This window comes from Hippoglossus stenolepis, chromosome 17 (assembly GCF_022539355.2).
Source record: "Hippoglossus stenolepis isolate QCI-W04-F060 chromosome 17, HSTE1.2, whole genome shotgun sequence".
Lineage (NCBI taxonomy): Eukaryota > Metazoa > Chordata > Actinopteri > Pleuronectiformes > Pleuronectidae > Hippoglossus > Hippoglossus stenolepis.
Genome location: NC_061499.1, coordinates 5688038 through 5707536, shown reverse-complemented (window position 1 = coordinate 5707536; position 19499 = coordinate 5688038). Strand labels below are relative to the sequence as shown.

Genomic DNA, 19499 nt, shown 5'->3' with positions numbered 1-19499 from the left:
CAAAATGCCAAACTGGAGGCTTCAAAATGGCAGCTCACAGTTGATTGCACTTGGCTGCAGCTAGCTACCTCGCTAGCGCCCCCTACACAACCCGGAAGTTGTGATAGTGGAAGTTTATATTATGCAGGATTTGTTGGCTGCTGTTTGTAAACACACACCGATCCACATTGGCCCCTCCTCCTCCTCCACTAAATGAGGAGAGAGAAAGCTGGAGAGGAAATTAAGAGAAGATCATAGATGTTAGAAAATGTAAATTTCTGCAGCCCACAAACATCCTGAAAAGAAAGACAGAGTACAACCTCAGGCAGAGGGCCGGCCTCTGCAGATAAATACTCTTCTCGTGGGCCGCAAGTGATGATTGAGGGGGATTACTTCTGCATTACTTTTGCATGAGATTGTTTTCTAGGAAAATCCCGCATAAAACCGCTGTTCTCCTGTGTGGCTGATTGATGGGATTTTCATTTTATTCTTAGTAGATTTTATTTCTCTTTATGCTGTGTCTTTAAATGATGAACGGCTTTTATTTACCACATGTAAAACACTCTGAGTTAAGACGATATAAAAATAAAGATGCCTCGCTGTGCCCTCGAGGCTTTGCCAGGTGACATAGCTTAAGTCATATTTCACATACATGATATTGATTTCAAACATATTGCCCAGCCCCCGTAATAAATCATAAATCTCAGCCTTTGTATGGGTTTAACAAACACTGCTGCTCGAGCCCTGAATGTCATTTGTAAAGATTAAAGTCGAGCAGAAGGAAACAGGAGCAGCAGCAGAGTTAAAACTGCAGAAAGAAATAATCTGCACACAAGACTATGGGATTCACCGAGGTTCTGCCTGGTCAGAGCTTTTCCTTCCTCAGCCTACTGGTGAATCAAACTGGTGAGATACTGGTGGGACCCACTGTGTGAGAGGATTGTCTTCAAATAAATGAAAAAGAGTCGACTTTTTCTATTTTTTCTTGCTTTTTACCTTCGCCAAGCAGTTCAAGAATTTCCCCAGTTTGGGATCAACTAAGTACGTTCATCTATTAATCTTTTTATCCCTTTTATTTTGCTTGGAACTTGTTTTAATTAGCTGCTTTCAGATTTCAAATGGTTTTCTTTTAATTTAGTCTCTTGTGTTGTTTTTTCTTAATGTCCCTGTACAGCACCTTGAATCCACCTCAAATAAAACGGCCTTGTCTTGTTTGTTGGTTCCTTTGTTTGTCAGCGAGATTAAGTGTTTTGCCCAAGTTGAATGGAGGAGCCGGGGATCAAACCGCCGACCTTCTGGTTAGTGTACGACCCGCTCTACCTCCTGCAGCCTCCCCCACTATGACTGTCACAACCACACGTCTTTGTGCAACCGCTCCACTCTGTGTGTCTCTCACTCTCTCTGAAGATTAACTTCCAAACTCTCCACATGGAAACAACAAGGACGTTATTTTTTAAACAGCTAATTGGAGGAACAGTGGTTAATTTTATATTACACATTGCTATATAATCACCTTGCCAATGGCATCATTAAGCACGATTCCCTCTGTCTGTGGATGAGATTGTACTCCCCCCCCCCCGAACAGCTCATCACCATCGAGCTGCTCAGATTTCTCTTTTGGAAATTAACTCAAAACAATGGGCGCCAGCGGAGCCGTTTAGTGGCCCGAGAGTTGATTCGAGGCCATGTTAGTCCCTTTGTCTCGTTTATCCGACGCCTCTTCCTCCATTACACAGCAGCGATTTTATGACAGCAGTCTGGTGCCTGCAGAATTCATTGCCTCATCACTCAAGAACTGTTTAGGCCTGTTTCTCTTTGTCCTGGTCTGGTTTTTTTTAAAAACAGCCACCGTCACCTTTCGCCCCTTTTTCTGCGACCGATCGAATATACATTTTGTTGCCAGGGTGAGACCTTCCAGTGGACGAGGGGGATCTCGACCAGTCGCCGCACAGGCCGCTGTTATTTTAAAGAGGAGAGATGATGGATCCAGAGACAGAGGCAGTCGAACACAAACCTTTAGAAGAAGTGATGTGATACAGTGGGAGCTTCTGGAGACTCTTCATTAAACTGCTAATATTACAGGCTATTAATTATTCAGGATTAGGTCTTATGACACCATACATCAGTGGATATTATGAGGCTGGTTATTCATTCACATGAGTTTTCCTGAGAGAGAGAGAAAAACAGTTTCACCAATGGACGGAGGCAGAAACATTTAAGTCCCAATTCCACCGTTACACACACATCTACTTTCACACAGGTACTTAAAGACCTGCCTATAGAGAAGCATTGGATTTAAACTTTATTGTTATATTTGAACTCCTTATTTCTTTTGTCTTTCCGGCTTCTACAGATAATCTACATGTGTAAATGTATCTGTAGAAGCAGGAAACACTCAATTCACGATGCAGTGCCGGTTTTTATCTATTTATCAAACCTATTTGAAAATCAGGCAGCCAGGGGCGAAGCCGGAGGGTGGCCAGAGGTGGCACAGGCCCCCCCTGGAGAAATTGACTTGTTGTGAAGTCAAACAACCAATGAAAATGCCTGAAGCGATGCAGAGAACCACAAAGAAACACAACATAACTCCAGCTGGAGACAAACAACTTCAAAGCAACACAAAAGGACGACAATTAAATGCAAAAACAACCCATTTAGTTGTTTGTAGTTAATCTGTGTCTGGGTTTACGGATATGAAAACTTTGCTTTTACAGAATAAAGACACAGAAAGGATTTATATTTATGTATTTTAATTCAAAGTCCATATGTTTTGTTGTTTTTGTGTTTACTTTTTACTTACAGTTTTTTTGTATTTCTATTTATGAATGTGTCCATCAGCCCTATTGTCTTATATTGGGTCCATGTGTGTGGGATATCTGTCGTTCTGAAAAGTATTGATCAATTCATAATGTTTCATTTAAAATGTTAATGGCATAACTTCACATTTTTACTCGTTTTACTGTGTGCCCCCAGTTATCTGCAGCCAAACTCTACAGCTGCATCTAATTCTGCCTTTGTGAGTTTTCAGAGACTCTGGATTTCAACAACGTGATGTAATGGTCTTATCTGACAGAAAATATAACTTATTCATGACTCACACTTTTTTTTCCTCTGACTTCCCTCCTGCTTTTCACGACCTGTGTCCTCGCACCTTTTGTGCCGATCACATCTCAGTGTCAGAAAGTGTGTGTTTAAGCTATTCTCTCACCAAAAGAGCTTTGTCCTGGTAATTACGACAGATTAGGGACTAATATCTAATTATGCCTTAATATGCTTTAATGCATTTTTAATGACAACTGAGTGTTAAAGTGAAATTTGGCGCGGCCTCTGTTGGGGGTGGGAGGTGAGGACCGGGAGGAGGACCAGGGTTTCTTGGCAGCAGAGGCTGCAGGGAGGATGGGAAACATTGATTTCTTTGGCCGAGGTTACAGGAGCCTTGCAGGGAGGCAGCTGCTGCATACTGAAGTCACTCAACGTTAAGACGTTGCACTCGCCCTGATGTGCAGTAAAACGCTTTTTCCCCCCTCGCCACTGTTTTATGTCAGGGGAGGGAGGACACAAATGTCTGTTTGAATTATGATCTGGAATAGAGACTATTTGCTACTTTATGAAGGGATGACTACGTTGCCAAGACAAGTGAGATTGAGCACCGCTGGCAGCTGAAAAGAGGGTTGAGGAGTCGGTTGTGGACAGAGAATACAGTCGAAGCCGTTAAAGTCTGGAACGTCCAATGCTAGGAAACAAAAAAAATCTGACACATATGTAGACGCACATGAACGTACGGGTGCTGATGTTCCAGGGTCACAGCTGGTGTGTGACACGCTGCACAAATAGATATTCTCAGATGCACGTCTGCATGTTGTCATCCTGGTTTGTTTGTCTACACACTTGTTCGCCACAACAAATTTCCATTCATCGTTTGTTCCCCCCCCCCTTGTTTAGTCTAATAAGCCGCGGGAACGGGAAAAAAAAAATATCTGCATAATATTTAAGATTGATTGAGATGCAAATTGCCTTGTGAGCCAAATTGGTGTGGCTTGGCCTCTTTTAATTGGGTTCTGTTAATTACGCTCGATGTGAAGACAAACTGAATTACTTGCAGGTTTTTTGCGCATGTCATTATCTCCTAATTGTGCCAGTAGGGCAGCATGTGCGAGTACAGTATGTGCATCGCATATTTGAGTTAACCCCTTCCTCTCCTGCAGGACGCGGTGAAAATCATTACAGCTCAATAACAAACACAGGTCATTAAGTTAATACATCATTAGGAAGGCAAGTTTTAATGTTTTAATTACTGAAAGACTAATAAGAGAAAATATAATTTATTTACAGACTTTAAGTGAATGCATTAGGCTTGTCAGCAACACTGAGGGATTTAATCTTAAAGTTAGATTAATTTTAGTTAATTAGATGTGAACCTCATGAGAAATTCAACCTCAGGAACGACTGGATGACTGCACCTGACATGATTTCTCTTTTATGAGATAAACTCTGCACAGATATAATAAGAGGAGGGTCGTTAGCGGTGGCCTCTGTGAATACTTAGCTTGTGTTTTAAAGACATAATGTTTAAAACAACTAAATCTGTTTTATGTTTTGTTGACTTGTGTACTTACATTATCCGGAAAGTTTCTAACAATGTTCAAACCCAGAGAAATCAAATTTTATTCAAGGTCGCCTTTAGTTGCGTCATATCCACTTTGCCCGCGGCTTTTTAGCCAATTAGCCACTTAGCTGTTTTTACCTTCCACTGTTCTTTATTCATTGCTCGCCCAGAAAAGCACAAACACACGGGGGAACCAAGCAATCCAAAGAGATTATGGAACAAGTCCTGTGATCCCGTGCTGCTTAGCGACATCATCAAACACTTTCGTTAGTGTTTGGATTGAGAAGCCCCTAGTGGCCAAAGTAACAAATTGTTTACGTTATAATCTAAAATACGTTTTAATCTAGATTATTCCCTCAAGTGATTGATTTTTTTATCAAAAAGGCCAAAGAAACAACAACTTCCACTTCACCTCAAATGAGAAGAAAACTAAATAAAACTTTTACTCGACTTGAAAACACATCCACGGTGAAGCAGAGGTTCACCAAACATGCAATGAACTGTGGATCATCTCCCGGACCCCGATGCTGCAGATGAGAAATATGTGCGAGTTGAACTGCAGAGATTCATATTTTCACACCATTAAACAGACGATGTTAAATCTCCGAACCCGCAGCGCAAACGTATAACAGTCAAAATGCATCAAAGGGTAAAACGGGAGCGCGAGTCGTTACGCCACTCGCCGCGACCGCCGAGAGATTTATCCCAGCAGCCAGTCAGTGAGTCGAGGAGGTCCTCGACAGCGAAAAATAAACATATTAATACGATCAGTCGTGCACTGAGAGACTGAGTGCACGCCAATTAATGGTCGTCTGTTGCTATGCGGAGAGCCGCGTGGAGGTGACCTTGAGGAGCCTCGTTAGGAGAGTGATTGACGTGGCGACTGTTGCAAGTGGTAATGCTGACAGTGGGAGGGCAGGGGATGGACAGACGGGGAGGCCGGGTGGCAGGACCGCAGGCGGCGGTGGGAGCAGAGTGCACCTGGGATGTTACGGATGAGATCAAGACGAGAATAAATGGCGGCAGAGTTGGATGAAAGAGACGATTTACTTTTTTACTGCAAACTTGATCTGAAAAATATGGCTGTCAAAGTTGTGGGTTTTTCTAAACTCGTGTCAAAAGGAAATTACTGGACCTGATTAAGACGCAGATACTGAACCTCGAGCTGTTTTCAGACAAACTCTGGAACATTAAGAACATTAAGTAATAGCATTTTGTGTGTCTGCAGCTCCGGTTGTTTTCGTAAATCCGAAACGCACCTGTGATGTCGTGTTGTTTGAAGGAGTCGCTGTAGATCTGGTGCTGATTGGGACAGTGTTTCTTCAGCCACTTGCACACGTCCTGTTGGGTCCACAGGGCAACGGGCTTGGACAGCTTCACGTACCCCGGCTGCAAAACAGACAAACATCACAAGTCAGAAACTGCTGCAGACACTAACTAATAAAATGTTATTTAACATGTCTTTTCCACCGATTGGCCAGAGTGAAATCATGTGACACCTTTGTGGGGCCTGGATTCCTCCATCAGGCTGATTTTGTTGTGTAATATTTACTCGCTGCCGTGCGACATTTACTCTGAAAAGATCAATAAAGCTTTAATCTTGGTTGTAATGTTAATAACAAAAACTGCAGGATAGTCAATAAAGAGACAATTACACAATCTGAAGAGTTTTAATCCTTCATGCTGCCCTTGTACGGATCAATCGATCCATCAAAATGTAGTTAAAAGGTAAAATTTAAACCCTGATCCATTTTGTAATTTACAAGGTAGGTTCTCAAAACTATTGATTAAAAGACAAAGAGTTTGAAAGGAAGGAAAAAAGGACAGAAGAGGAATTTGAACCGGACCAGACGGCGGAGAAGATGTGAACAATATGTTTTTTCCTGTGAGCGATAGAAGAGGAAATTTGGCCCAGTTTTTTAAGTTTGTTTGGACGATGAGTTTTGGTTTAATCTGCACAGCCTCTTCCCAGCATTGAAGTATCATGGGAAGCTTTAAATATGAATCAGTCTGATGTTGTTTACATTCGTTTTTTCTCCCTAAATTACATTGTAAACATCCTTCAGGCCTGAGAAGTGCATCAGCGAGGTCTTCCTGTTGCAGCACAGTCCTGTTATTGGCAGTTTTTCCTCAGAACCAACAGCAAGTGATGTTGTTTTTGCACTAATTTCATTTCAAAATCAACAAAGTAGTCTTTGCAAAACTTGGACGACTGCAAAAGATGCAAAAAGAGAAGAGAGAGAGAGAGTCCAGGGTAAGTTCAGTTGCTGCAACATTTCCGTAAAAACAACAAATTTTAACCTGATGCTGCCACTAGATGACAAGTCAGGGGACAACTGAAGTAAACACTGCCTCCTCCATGTTAGTTATAGGATATGCACCAAACAAAAAGTCAAAATGCATGTTAAAATACACTTTTCTGTAATTTTAGGTAACAGTTTGGTTTTTAGTTATTCGATGCTATAAAAACAAGGTCAAATATCATGATTGACAGCTGAGTCTGACCCGTGATTGGTCGAACGCGTCGTCTACATCCTACGACCGCTACTGTGCAGACTCCAAATGCATATGCAGGATATTTGGCCTTAATTTCTACATATACAGTCAATGACAGATACTAATACAAACAGAGGCTGTTCCGAGAATTGCTCGGCCACTGTGGGGTCAGAAATAAATGGTTCTATTAGTATCTAACTGTACACACATAAAGTACATACACATGTGTACATATACACGTCCGTACTGCTCTGGAAACACTTCCACAGCAGCCGCCTGCTAAAGGGTCGCTCTTGAATCTGCTGGTAATGCTTGTGATTTTGATCGAGGGGCGACTAAAATTACAAACACAGAGAGAGAGAGAGAGAGAGAGAGAGGGGTGATTAAAATTTCACATCCACTCCCCTCCACTCCAGCCTGCTCCCCCGCTGCAGTGTGGCGTGGCATAGCAATGGCAGCCCTGCTCCTCTCTCTCGCAGTAGCAGGTACACGGCAGCGTTTCCTCTGCTCTGCCTCATTGCTCCTCACCCCCATCGCACAACTCTCACCCATATTCAATCTTCCTCTGTCCATGGCAGATCTATCACATTGTCTTTCTCCCTCCCCCACACATATTGTAACTTTCATCTCCCGCTCTCTCTATACATCTCACCTGTTTCTTATTATAAAGCTACTACACCTCACTCCCTCCTTCCCTGCGACTCCTTCCCACTCACTCAGCATCCTGGTGAGAAAGAGAAATTGGGGGAGATGTACATGCTTGTTTGGGCATATGGTCTGAAATCCCCTGCAGGTAGGCGAAGTGACAGACAGCCAAAGCTAGCAGGTCGGCGGGCGAGGCGAGGCCACCGGTCTTAATGCGATTGCTTGGCAGCCTGTGTGGATAGATGCTGAATCTGCAGGGAGCGGTGGCAGCGGTATCACAGGAAGACACCACATTAACCATTAAACACAGCTCCACTCAATGCTAATTAACCCCGACTAGGAGCCCGAGGCGACAAAAGAGAGAGCGAGGGCCAGGGTGTGGAAAGAGTGGAGGGACAGAGGGAGGAGAGGAGGGAGGAGAGGAGTGTCTGCTGCAGAGGGGCGAGTGTGAATGACGGCGGGACTGACAGATGGAAGGAAAAAAATAAAAGCAGAGTTTGACACAGGAGACTCTCTAATTTTCCATGAACCACATTTGTGAGTCAATCTGTGTTTTACATTCTGCGCCGAATTAGCCCGTAGCTGTGTTCACGGTGCAATAGGTGAGCCGGTGCCTTCCTGCCTGGCTGCGGAGCCAGAGAGGGTGGAGAGTAAAACAGCAGAGGGGAGGAAACGGGAGAACAATCCTGCTCAAAGAGCCGCGTTCCAGATATACTCCGGGCCAATTAGAGATTTGAGTGACAGCGGCGGGGTGAGAGAAGAAGCCTCCTTTATTTCTAAGTGGAATACATCTGGGAGCAGGCGCACACACACACACACACACATGCACACACAACCACATGTGCAGCCCAGGCACTCAAACACCTACACTGCATGAATGTAATGTATACACACACACACACACACACACACATGCCGCACACACAAAAACAAATCATTTTTCCACATGAGCCAACATGTGTTTCGGTGTTGTCCTTGGCTTTAATTGATATCTGAAAGCCCAGTACAGCTCGAGGTATTCTCCACGTTACCTTGGCAACGGAGCAAGGACAACCTCAAAAATTAAAGACAAAGAAGGAAGCCTTCGGGGGGGTGGGGGTGTGTGGGGGGGTGCACGAACGACAGCAACACGCACCAGAGTCTGAAATAAACATCCAGCACATTAACGACCACGGGTGGAAAACTATTACATACATAATGAAGCATGTAATCGTACTTATACTGAGAAGCGTTTAAAGATCCGATATGAATGTTCTGGGCTGAGAATTAATCAAGAGGCAATAACGCCGTTGCTGGAAATACAGGAAAAAGGAGGAGCTGGGAGTGAAAAGCACTGGGAAGCGTCAGAGAGACAAACACCATGTGTCAGAGTGTGTGAACTTGGCAGGCGGAGCAGTCGTTTCTAAGGAGAAGTACAACCCCCCCCCCGCCGGGTTGTGGTTTTTCATTTTGGCTCGGAGATTGTCGAGCTGATTGTCGGGTCAAACGGCTTTTTACACTCAATTAAAAATGTTAACAAAAGCAGCAGATTTAAAAGACATTGGTTTGTCAATTATTCACCGTATTTAGATTTCCACCGGCCACAGAGACTCCTTTAGTTTTTCAGAGTTTTGTGAGTAACCAAATTTTAACCTCAGACTTGGACATTTCCCAGGACACAAGAAGTGGGCAGAGTTCATTGAGTGTGAAAACGCAAACAAGAAACTAAAACTGCAATGAGCTGCTTTGAGCTGCAGCTTCGGTGCAGATCCCATTACAGCCACGGAGCCGCCTTCATTAGGAGCAATGATGTTCTCAGACGCAGCTGCGATCAAAAACAACAAAATCCCATTTTCTTTTCTTCAGCTCGAGGAAAAACAACAAGTTGACACGTCGCGCTGCCGAGTGCATGAAAAACATCGGGGGTAAACTCGGAGTTAACAATGTTATTTCAAAGAGACTAAAGGTGTAATGTATATTTTATGAGACAATCGAGTTAGTGAAGTGGAGTTTTTGAACTTTGCTTTTTTTCAGATTTTTTGAAAAAGTGAAATGCTGCTTTCTTGTGTGCACGTCCGGGTATTAAGACTAAAAAAGTCCTTTTTACTGTTTTCATTTTCAACAGCTAGAAACAGTCGAGCGCTGAGGATCACCGAGGTCAAAGTGTCCCCTGCTGCAAACTAACAGACAGACAGACAAAAACACAACCTCATGGGCGGAGGTGAGAAAGATCAGTGAGCCAGAAACGTCTCGTTTTTCCTCCCTCTCTCTATGTTGGTTTTATTTATTTTTTAACAACAAACACAGGTGAATCCCGACGTGAAACACTTAATGTTTTAACAGTCAGTCAATCAAAAAAGGAAAACCGCTGAAAACAACAAACACCCGTCAGTCACATGATGCAATATGTTTTCCTTTGCAGGTGGGTTCAAACACGAGCTGCATCTTAAAACATATCTCATGCAAATACCAGGAAACTAAAAAAAAACTAAATCAAAATCTCCCGTCTCATCTTTTCATCGTCGGTGCACAACAGAAAACAGAGAAACTGCCCTTCCTGTTCCGCCTGTGTGCGGTTTGTCCTCAGTCTCGGATGCGGCACACTGTCGCCATGGTTACAGAGATAAACATGGAGTTAAGTTGGTGGAGGAGAGAACAAACAACACATTATGATAAATAAGGTAAAAGTAGTTACAAGCAGATGCAGGGACGCCTTTATGGTTTTTGTCCATGTACAGTATTTTCAACAATTAGAAATTTTTGCTGTCTAACAAGTGTTTGTCATAAAAAAAGAGTTTAAACCACCAACTTTCATTCGAGAGCAAAAATCTGTGTTTAAAAGTATAAATAAATAAATAAATAATAAAATACTAATATCAACTGATTTGAACATTTTTATCTTGATATCATTTTTGGCCATATCCCCTTAGCCCCTATTGTGTGAACCCCTTTTAAATCAGTGAGGGTGGGCTTACACCTCTCAGCCATGCATTTTAAAAGGAGCATCACAAACTGCATCATACAGTTGAACCAACATCTCTATAAAAAAACATTTTAACAAGACTGCATTACTTTTAACAAGCTGTACCTAATAAACTGGCCTCTGAGTGTATACTGCTTATGAATGCTAAACAACGGGGAGCTAAAGTAAAAGGACATTTTAAAGTGTTGCACAGAAATTCCATTCAGACTCTCGTTACCTCCCCCCCCCCAATTTATTCTATAAATATTAAAGAGCAGCAGAGGAACTGAGCGGCTGCATTCCACTAACATACTGGAGCTGCTTACATCACACCATTCACTGTTACACAGCACCCTCTAGTGTCCCGAGCACACACTGCTGCCTCTGAGTGAGCGTGAGCGGGCAGAGGAGCGTCGAGAGGAGCAGGGGCCCTCCGCCGCCATTAGTGTCATGTTGACTGAGTGAATGGCTGTTTGAGACACGGAGCCCAGTGTCGTCCGCCCCGTCTCCACCACGCGGCTAATTAACAGCTCTGGCATGGCCCTCTCTCGCTCCCGGCTCCCTCGGCCTCGCTCTATTTCTCTTGGCCGGAGCTGGCAGGAGATGAAAACTCCCTGTATTAATTAATCTGTTACATACAGGAACGGGGGATGAAAACGAGATACGTCCATGTGTGTGTGTGTGGACGGGGCAGAGTGGAGTCCGCAGAGCTGTGGACGGCTGACAGAGATCAGCGCACCATGCCGGTTGAATTAATAAGCCTTCATAAAGAGCCTCTGTTTGAAATTGGATTTACAGGCGGCGCCCCAACGTTCCTCGGGCACACATCAAAGTAAAGTACACAGGACCTCTTCAGGGGGTCGCGACCTTGGGACTCGACGGGGTCCATAAAGCAGCGCCCCGGTGCGCCAACACCAAACAAAAAATATATTCACCTTGGGCTTGATATTGATTATGGTGGAGATGAGCTGATTCGTTATGGATGTTACGGCCGTCCGCCGAGTCTAAAAGGCTGCTTTACGCCTCATGTTTAATAAATGGCTGAGCCGCGGCGTTGATTGCAAATCCATCCGAGCGCAGGAGTCAGCTTTAATCCAAGATTTGAAAATGAACACTAACTGCTGATGTGATGAGCTGGAGTGCCCTGAAGTGTGGTTGGCACCGAGGCCCTGGGTTTATTACAGCTTTCGCATTTATTAGGAGCTAATTTAGGGATCATTAAAATTACGCTCAACATAAAAATCAAATCTTTGTCGTAGTCAGCGATCCTGACACAACTTTGTTCCCACCAGGGAGGGGAGATCAATCCTTTAAGCTTTTTTGGGTATGAACCAGGATTTCGTAGTAGAAATATAAAGTTCCAGAAGGTGGCATGAAATGTGCTGAACCATCATTAATGAGTTAACTTCACACTTGATGGGAAAACTTTTAAACTTTAAACAAAATTTTTGACAATTGTAATATTTCTTCTACTGTTTTGTAGAAAATATAATAATGATATGATAAATAATTAGCTTTATTTGTGAAGCACTTTCTTAACAAACAACAATAAAGTTACAGAAACCTTTGGACAATGTTATACATAATGTTTAAATAATAAAATGTGATATCAAATATAATGTTTGGATGTTAAAGCAGATACAGATGTACCAAGACTTACGGCACCATTCACTCTATCAGCCGATCTAAGATGGCGTCCAGGCTCATAGGGTTAGATCGTTAGTAACATCTTGGCTTGGTTTTGTAAAATGTTATCAATAAAATCTTAAAATCAATATAACAACAGACAGGAAGCCAATGCAGCGAGGCCAGAATTAATGTTATGTGGTCACTATTTTTAACCAGTAATAATTCTATAGCATTTTGGACCAAATGAAGCTGAAGCAGGAGAGTAAAACCAATATAAAGGATTATTATAATATACAGAAATTTACATGTGAAATAAATATGTTATGTGGAACCCTGTGTGTAATTGGAATAAACAGGACTGGACAACATGAGAGAGAATCAATAAGCTGAACAATCAATAAAACTACGAGGATCTGTGGACAAATCTATAACTGAGCCGTCAGCATCACAATGATACTTTAAATCATGTTTACTGATGATCTGACCTGAGAGCAGCGCATAGAACATTAATGGATCCTGGATCTGTACAACATGCTCATAGGGTTTAATGTCACGGTCGACAGCTTAGACTGACTCGTGCTTCTTCCAGAGATCCAATCAAATCCAGAACTTTATTTTAATTCCTCACATTCTCACTTTCAACCTGATTTAGTGTCATATTACCCACGTTTCTGTGACTTCATCATTTAAGAGCAAACATCTCACGAGCACTTAATTAAACTCGAGCATTAATAAATACTATCTGGCCCGCGGCTGCAGGATTGAGAATGGATTACAGTTTCATACAATTACAGTCTTCATGCACTTGATCTATTGAATTTCCCTCAAAGAGAAAGTCTCCCTCTTAAGTGCAACACAGACACACAACACTGAGGCCGAGGCTCCTGCTGCTAATACACTACTTCCCTCCAGGTCTCTAATGCAATTCAGACGTCTGCTTCAAAGAGAATAACGCCGAGATCTAAAGTTACATCATGAAACCACAGCAGATACCGTGTTACAGATACTTGTCGCCTCAGAACCACCGCACGCTAACGTAGAGGTGCAGTACAATCCAGAGCATCTCCGCTATCTTTAAGTGTGTGTCTGTGTGTGTGTGTGTGTCAGTCCTATTCTCCTCCCACTGTCCACGGTCTATTTCTGTATATGAAGGGAGGAATTCATTCTGTGATGCTGATGAGCTGTTTGATCTATTATCAGAACCACTGAGGCAGATATGAGCCTGAAACAACATCTCGTGTTTTACTGTTTATTCCCAGTTTGATTCTTTGTTTGAACTTGAAGATGTTGATGGGTGGAAACTGTGGGATTAGTGAGTTTATTATTATTGTTTTGTGTTATTTCTTTTGTGTCAGACCGAGGACGTTTGTGCAGATGTTTTGTAATTTGACCAGAAATACAATCCAATTAGTGAAGAGGTGAAACATCACAGTGCAAACAGGCCAATGGCTCCGTGAGGCTGCAATAAAAGTTTAACGTGCTAATATCCTCAAAATACACACATTTAGTACATGGAGGCCAATATTCCCATATCTGAATGAGGTCATACTGGGAATAAGTAATCAAATGAATACGTGGAATAAACTTCACTGAGTTTTGAGACATGTTACCAACAACACATGTCCTTGGTTCCAGTGTCAACAAGTAGAGGGACGTAACGTTGACATGAGTCTGCTCTATAACTGGGAATATTCTATTAGCAACTCATGTAAACACCATCATCAAATTAATAGTTAGTGTCCATGTCAACATAGTCAATAACAAAGCTCTACATGTTTACTGGGTGTAAGTTTAACCCCAACTAACCCAGTTTAGCATAATAACATGTTGAAACCTGTTAGACTGGATCAGTTTGAACAGGCGTTGGTCACAAACCAAAGTATTTCAATCATAAATTGAAATTATCCTCCTTTTTCTTCTAATAAACTCATTGTACACAACCACAACAGGCAACGTTATGTACATCGGGAAGCATTTATCTTCTAGAGCCAGAACTCAGGAGTTGAGCAGTCAGTAGAACAAACTGTTGAAAATTGAATGCTTACTTTGCTGCATATCTGCTAAATGTGTAAATAAGCAACTGTTTACAAACATTGTTATGTTTTCACCAGAACAACTTTATTATCACCTTGACAACATGTCTTTGTTTAGAGCTTGTTCTGCTGCCCCCGAGTGGCCAAAAGATGAACGATTCATGATCCAGACTAGATACTAAAGATTGTGCAGTTTAGTTTTTTGTGGTGTTTACTGTTCTACTGAAACTTCAGATTGAGGGATATTCATGTAGGTGTCTTATAGACTATGTTTCTTTATGATACAGCGAAGGCTTTATGTACTGAAAAGACATTCAGCCTCTACTGCTTAAATCAGACTACAAAATTACATGATTTTAATTGAAGTGAATTATAAAAGTAATGTACCTTCAACCTCTGAATATGTTTCCCTTTCAAACTCATCTGTCAAACTCATATCAAATATAACACTCCAATTTTCTCCAGAATTTGTCTTATGTGCTGTTGAGTCATAGAATTAAAAATATGATTTGATCCCAAAATAAAATAATGCAGAGGGACATGAGACAAAAGGCTTGAAAGGATCAACTTTTCAAGAGAACTATAAATTTTTCCTACAAACATTGAAATCTGATTGTTTTGGAAGTTGCCAATAAAAAATAAAAAGGACCCTAGATATACATTTTCCAAGTTACGAAAGTGATATTATTTTATTTATACTGGAAACCTTGAACAGCACAGACGTACAGAACTTTATTTCCAACCCTGTTCCTGTGTCGGTCAGCAGCTCTTACCCGTGTCAGCTCGGACTCGGACACAGAGCGGTGTGGCGGGGAGCGGCGCTGGTACATGGGCGGGCTGACATCCTGGTAGCTCGGGCTGTCGTCGTCCAGCAGCACTGCCCCCCCGTCCACGGACTCCTCCTCTTCCTCCAGCTGTGACGTCACGTCCTCCGGGCACATCTGGTGGTCGATGCCATTCTGGCTCAGGTTGCAGTGAACAGCTGTGAGAGTAAAATGGCAAAAACATAAATAACTTGATGAGCGAAGGATAAGAGGAGAAAAGTACATGCAAGTACTTTTCATGATAGTATAAATAAATTAGGCATTAGTAAATATACCTTTAACGTGTCCTAAGGTAATATTTAGAATTTACAGTAAAAACTGGTAAATTAGGTTGTAGGTCGTGTATCAGTACTTTTGGCATATATGATGGTTAATGGTTTCACATATATAGTTTTAAAAGATTGATTATTTATTCAAGTTTATAATCACATGTTACTGTACTGATGAAATTCTCCACACTGAATGCTCTACTGCTAAGATTCCACTAGATGGCAGCAAATACAGATAAATGATGGCTGATTTCCCATTGAAGCTGCTTCTCGATTCAACACGACACAAATTCCAGAGAATGTTTCATATGGTGTTTTGTAGATAATATTAAAAAAAAACCTTTATGTGTTTATATTTGTCAAATGAAACCAGCAAATTATAGTTAAGCTATAAACTGTTTGATGGGAAATTAACTCAATTGAACAACACACCCGCAGTTTAACACTCAGGAGTTTGGTTGCTGGTGTGGTTGTGTGGTTGTGTGTGTGTGTGTGTGTGTGTGTGTGTGTGTGTGTGTGTGTGTGTGTGTGTGTGTGTGTGTGTGTGTTTTTCTCATAAAAAAATTGTACTTTCATAGATATGTGAGAAATCTGTGAATTACGTATTCATACAACCATCCTAGTATTTTCTCACTCCTCTGGTATCAACAAATGATTTATTCAAAAGCCCAGATTCCGTATGTGCAGTCTGGAATTAGGACACAGCTCACGTCGCTACCAGACAAACAGCATCTCATATCCACGCTGTGCAAATGTTAATCAAATACAGTGGGTTTGGGTCAATTTTTGTGGATGTTTAACTTTGCACGAAGTTAGAAATGTGAATCCTTCACAATAAAAAAGAAAGAGCTGCTGTATCTTATGATAGAGATTTTAAACTGTGCCTTTACATTGATAAATTCGCCTACATATGCGCATGTACCCGTGTGCGTGATTATGTTTAGAGGTTTTATACAAAAAGACAAATGTCACACGTCAGCAGAAGAAAGCTTGTGTTACTTTCCTCCATTAGTGATTCTTTTTGGTTGGTTTTTCATATGAAGTGTTGGGCTCAGGCTCTATTTTGGTCTCATCAGGCAGGGATGCAGCCTCAGAGGCGACAGGCAGCAGCGAGTTGTCGCTGAAATCGGCCATTTGTCATCACGCATCATCGTGGAATCCGACCACTAGTCGCCTCGTTTCTGTGGAAAAGTGAGCCGAGGACTTATTTTCATCCCACCTGAAGGCTGCTTTGGTTTCCACTGCAGCTGCGGGTCGAAGGAATTTGTTTTAAAAGGCACATTCTGCTTCTGTCAATCATGACGTTGGACGATGTTAGAAATGTTATTTGGGTTCCAGTCGGGTTCGGTCATGTTTTGGCCGGGCTGTGATTTTTCCTGCTGCACGTCTGTAATCAAGGAAAACATCGGGTTCGGCCACAAAAACAATTTCTCAGACTCGAAACAGTGAATTAAAGACGTTAGACGCACACGGTATCTAAGGGAATTAATCAAACTGCTCCAGTAGATAAATATTTGAATGTCCCTGATGCTCCTCGTGGAACAACCTCGTTCCAAATTGGCCGAGGTTTAAAAAAATGTGTCGGCCATAAATTTTTCCAAACTGCAGGCGCAGGAGAGCAGCCAATTACGGGCTTAGTTCAGGCCCCTCTGTCGGAGTAATTACTACAAGTGTGACACAACAAAGTGAAACAAGACAACGACAACTGGAAGAACATCTGTGCCGTCTTTACACAGAACAGGAGCAGGAGTGTGAGAGCTAACATATCGTCCGACGATGACAACAACGACGAATAAATGCATGGAATAAAATCAGGCCTATTATGGGGACCAGTGTGTATGAGTGTGAACAATTTAAGGGAATGTAGGGCCTTGGCGGAGGGATATGCTCCAAGTGCCATTCTAGTTTCAATACAATTCGGTTTAAAGCTCAAAGAGCTAGAATAACAAATAATTCACAAAAAGGAGAAAATTAAGGAAAATTTAAGATTTGCCTTTATCTCACAACCCATCAGTTTTAACTAAAAGGACCTTGGAGGAGATACAACATTTACTGATCCACTAAAATAACAACTCTGACCAGCTTCAACAGTTCAGTTCTTATAAACAATCTAATAAAAGGTAATTGCCTATAATAATATTATAATTTTGGCAATAACACTTCTGTGCCGGGCTGTGAAAGCAGAACTAAAAAGAATATCTGAAGATCTCATCACAAGCTTCATCATAGCTCGTGCACTTTTCTTTAAGAGGTGTAATAATTTCAGGAATGAAACATCAGACCCTGAAACATCTAAAGTCCAAACAGCATTTAGCAGAAGAACAAGGTGACTCAGAGCTGCAGACCCCGACAGGAAAGAGGCCATGATACGAGAAAACACAAAGACAACTTGAGATGCGTAGCACGAAGCATCGCTCGCTCTCACTGCCTCTTTCTTCCTCTCTCCTCCCCTCCCAGGTCACTCCTTCCTCCTCCTCCTCCTCCTCCTCTTCCTCCTCCTCCTCTTCGCCCCGACTCAATTCAGTGTGCAACCACTCCGGAGGAGAAATGAATTATGCATCTTTTGCTAAGAGCATTGAACAACGGTACAAACAGCCTAACGGGATTGAGGGATAGAGGGATAGAGGGATAGGTGGATGCCAGGATGATGGGAGGGTTTAGGGAAGAGGCACCGAGAGGAGGGACAGCTGTGAGGAGCGGTGGCTGAATGAAGGGCTTGGAGATGGAGAAGGGCTTTTTTTAAACGGCAACAGTTACTATAAATAGCTCCATTACATTCATCCGTCTCTCCTCCCGGACATGCGCCGTGCAACCATGGTGAGGGGAGAGATATCCCCCCCCTCTCAATGAGATTCAGTAGAACGGGGGAGAAAATGAATGGAGCGCACACAGAGATGTTACAGAGCAGCATCATCCCTGCTCAGATAAACGCATCCCCCGTTATCCGGATGACGACTAATAAAGAATTGGATTAGTTTTTACATAATTCTGTCTCTTCTAAATACTGCACCTGGTTTTAGACGAGAAGCCATTACAAGTCAATCGAATTTGAAAAATATCAGCTGACAAGAACGCTGTGTCCCTCTGGAGGAGCAGGTTAGTGAGGAGATAGAGCTTCATCTGCTCCGTCTTTTATTATCACACAAACCAGACGAGTGATGCTGCAGAAAAACTACATGTAGCTGCAGGTGGTTTACGCCTTGAACGTCTCAGTTACATCTGAAAACTATCCAATCAACCTGAGTCTGATCCGATCTCCTGGCCTCAAAGAGGCAGTTGGGGGTTAAGAGCCTTGCTCAAGAGAACCTTGGTGAGTATGGTGTCAACATGTGAACATCAACTGTATCCATGCTGTTGGTCAGACACATGGAGACTGACTTTCTTTTTCAAGAAACGTACAGATTCCTTCAGATCTAAAGACCAGTGGAGAATTTGCTAATTAGCCTGATGATATATGAACAATCTGCTCCATTCCAGTCCACCAGGGGGCGATAATGCAGAAGACGATGGATGCTATATAAATGCAACAACCATGGATTCATGAGAGCAACACCATTATTTGGAGGAAATTCCGATGGTGCTGCTGATCAGAAAAAGAGATGAACACAATTAACGAAGCATATTTAAAAACACGTGAAAGATTTTATAAGGATGAAATGACAAGCTGAAATAAAAATAAAACGGAGTACTCGACCAATCAGACATCTTCAGTGCTGCGAGCGTCACACTAAAGGTTCTGGTACTTTCCCCGAGCAGGGACTTTTTAGAAGGTAAACATTTCCCTGGAACTTAAGATCCTGCAAAGGTTCCTAGTTCCTGGGGAAACTACCTGCAGTTAGTGAGGAAAGTTTCACGAGGAAATAGGTTCACATTTCAATCATTAACAGTTTAAAGTCTCATATGTTCACAATGGAATTTAATGACCTATAGTTTTAAAGCTCACTGTACCTTCGTTGCAGATTCACATATAATTTACTTCTTGGTAATAAAATGTGAGGATTCATGAAGTCAGATGATTGAATAAAGAATCGTATTCCTTTCACTGAAAACTCAAAGAAGTATCAACAGAAGAAGAAG

At 42.2% G+C, this 19499-nt stretch overlaps 1 protein-coding gene across 3 annotated transcripts in view; it reads right to left on the bottom strand.

Moving 5' to 3' along the window:
* samd12 (sterile alpha motif domain containing 12) overlaps window positions 1-19499 on the bottom strand; it is a 95610-nt gene that overhangs the window by 62158 nt on the left and 13953 nt on the right. For all 3 annotated transcript variants that reach the window (XR_007034953.1, XM_035182771.2, XM_035182770.2), the window contains exons 2-3: window positions 15103-15311; window positions 5845-5974 (exon numbers count right to left, since the gene is read on the bottom strand). Coding sequence is in view for 2 of the 3 variants with exons in the window: in XM_035182771.2 (XP_035038662.1) it covers window positions 5845-5974; window positions 15103-15311 (339 nt within the window). In the remaining variant the exon portion in view is untranslated. The remainder of the gene's footprint in view (window positions 1-5844; window positions 5975-15102; window positions 15312-19499) is intronic.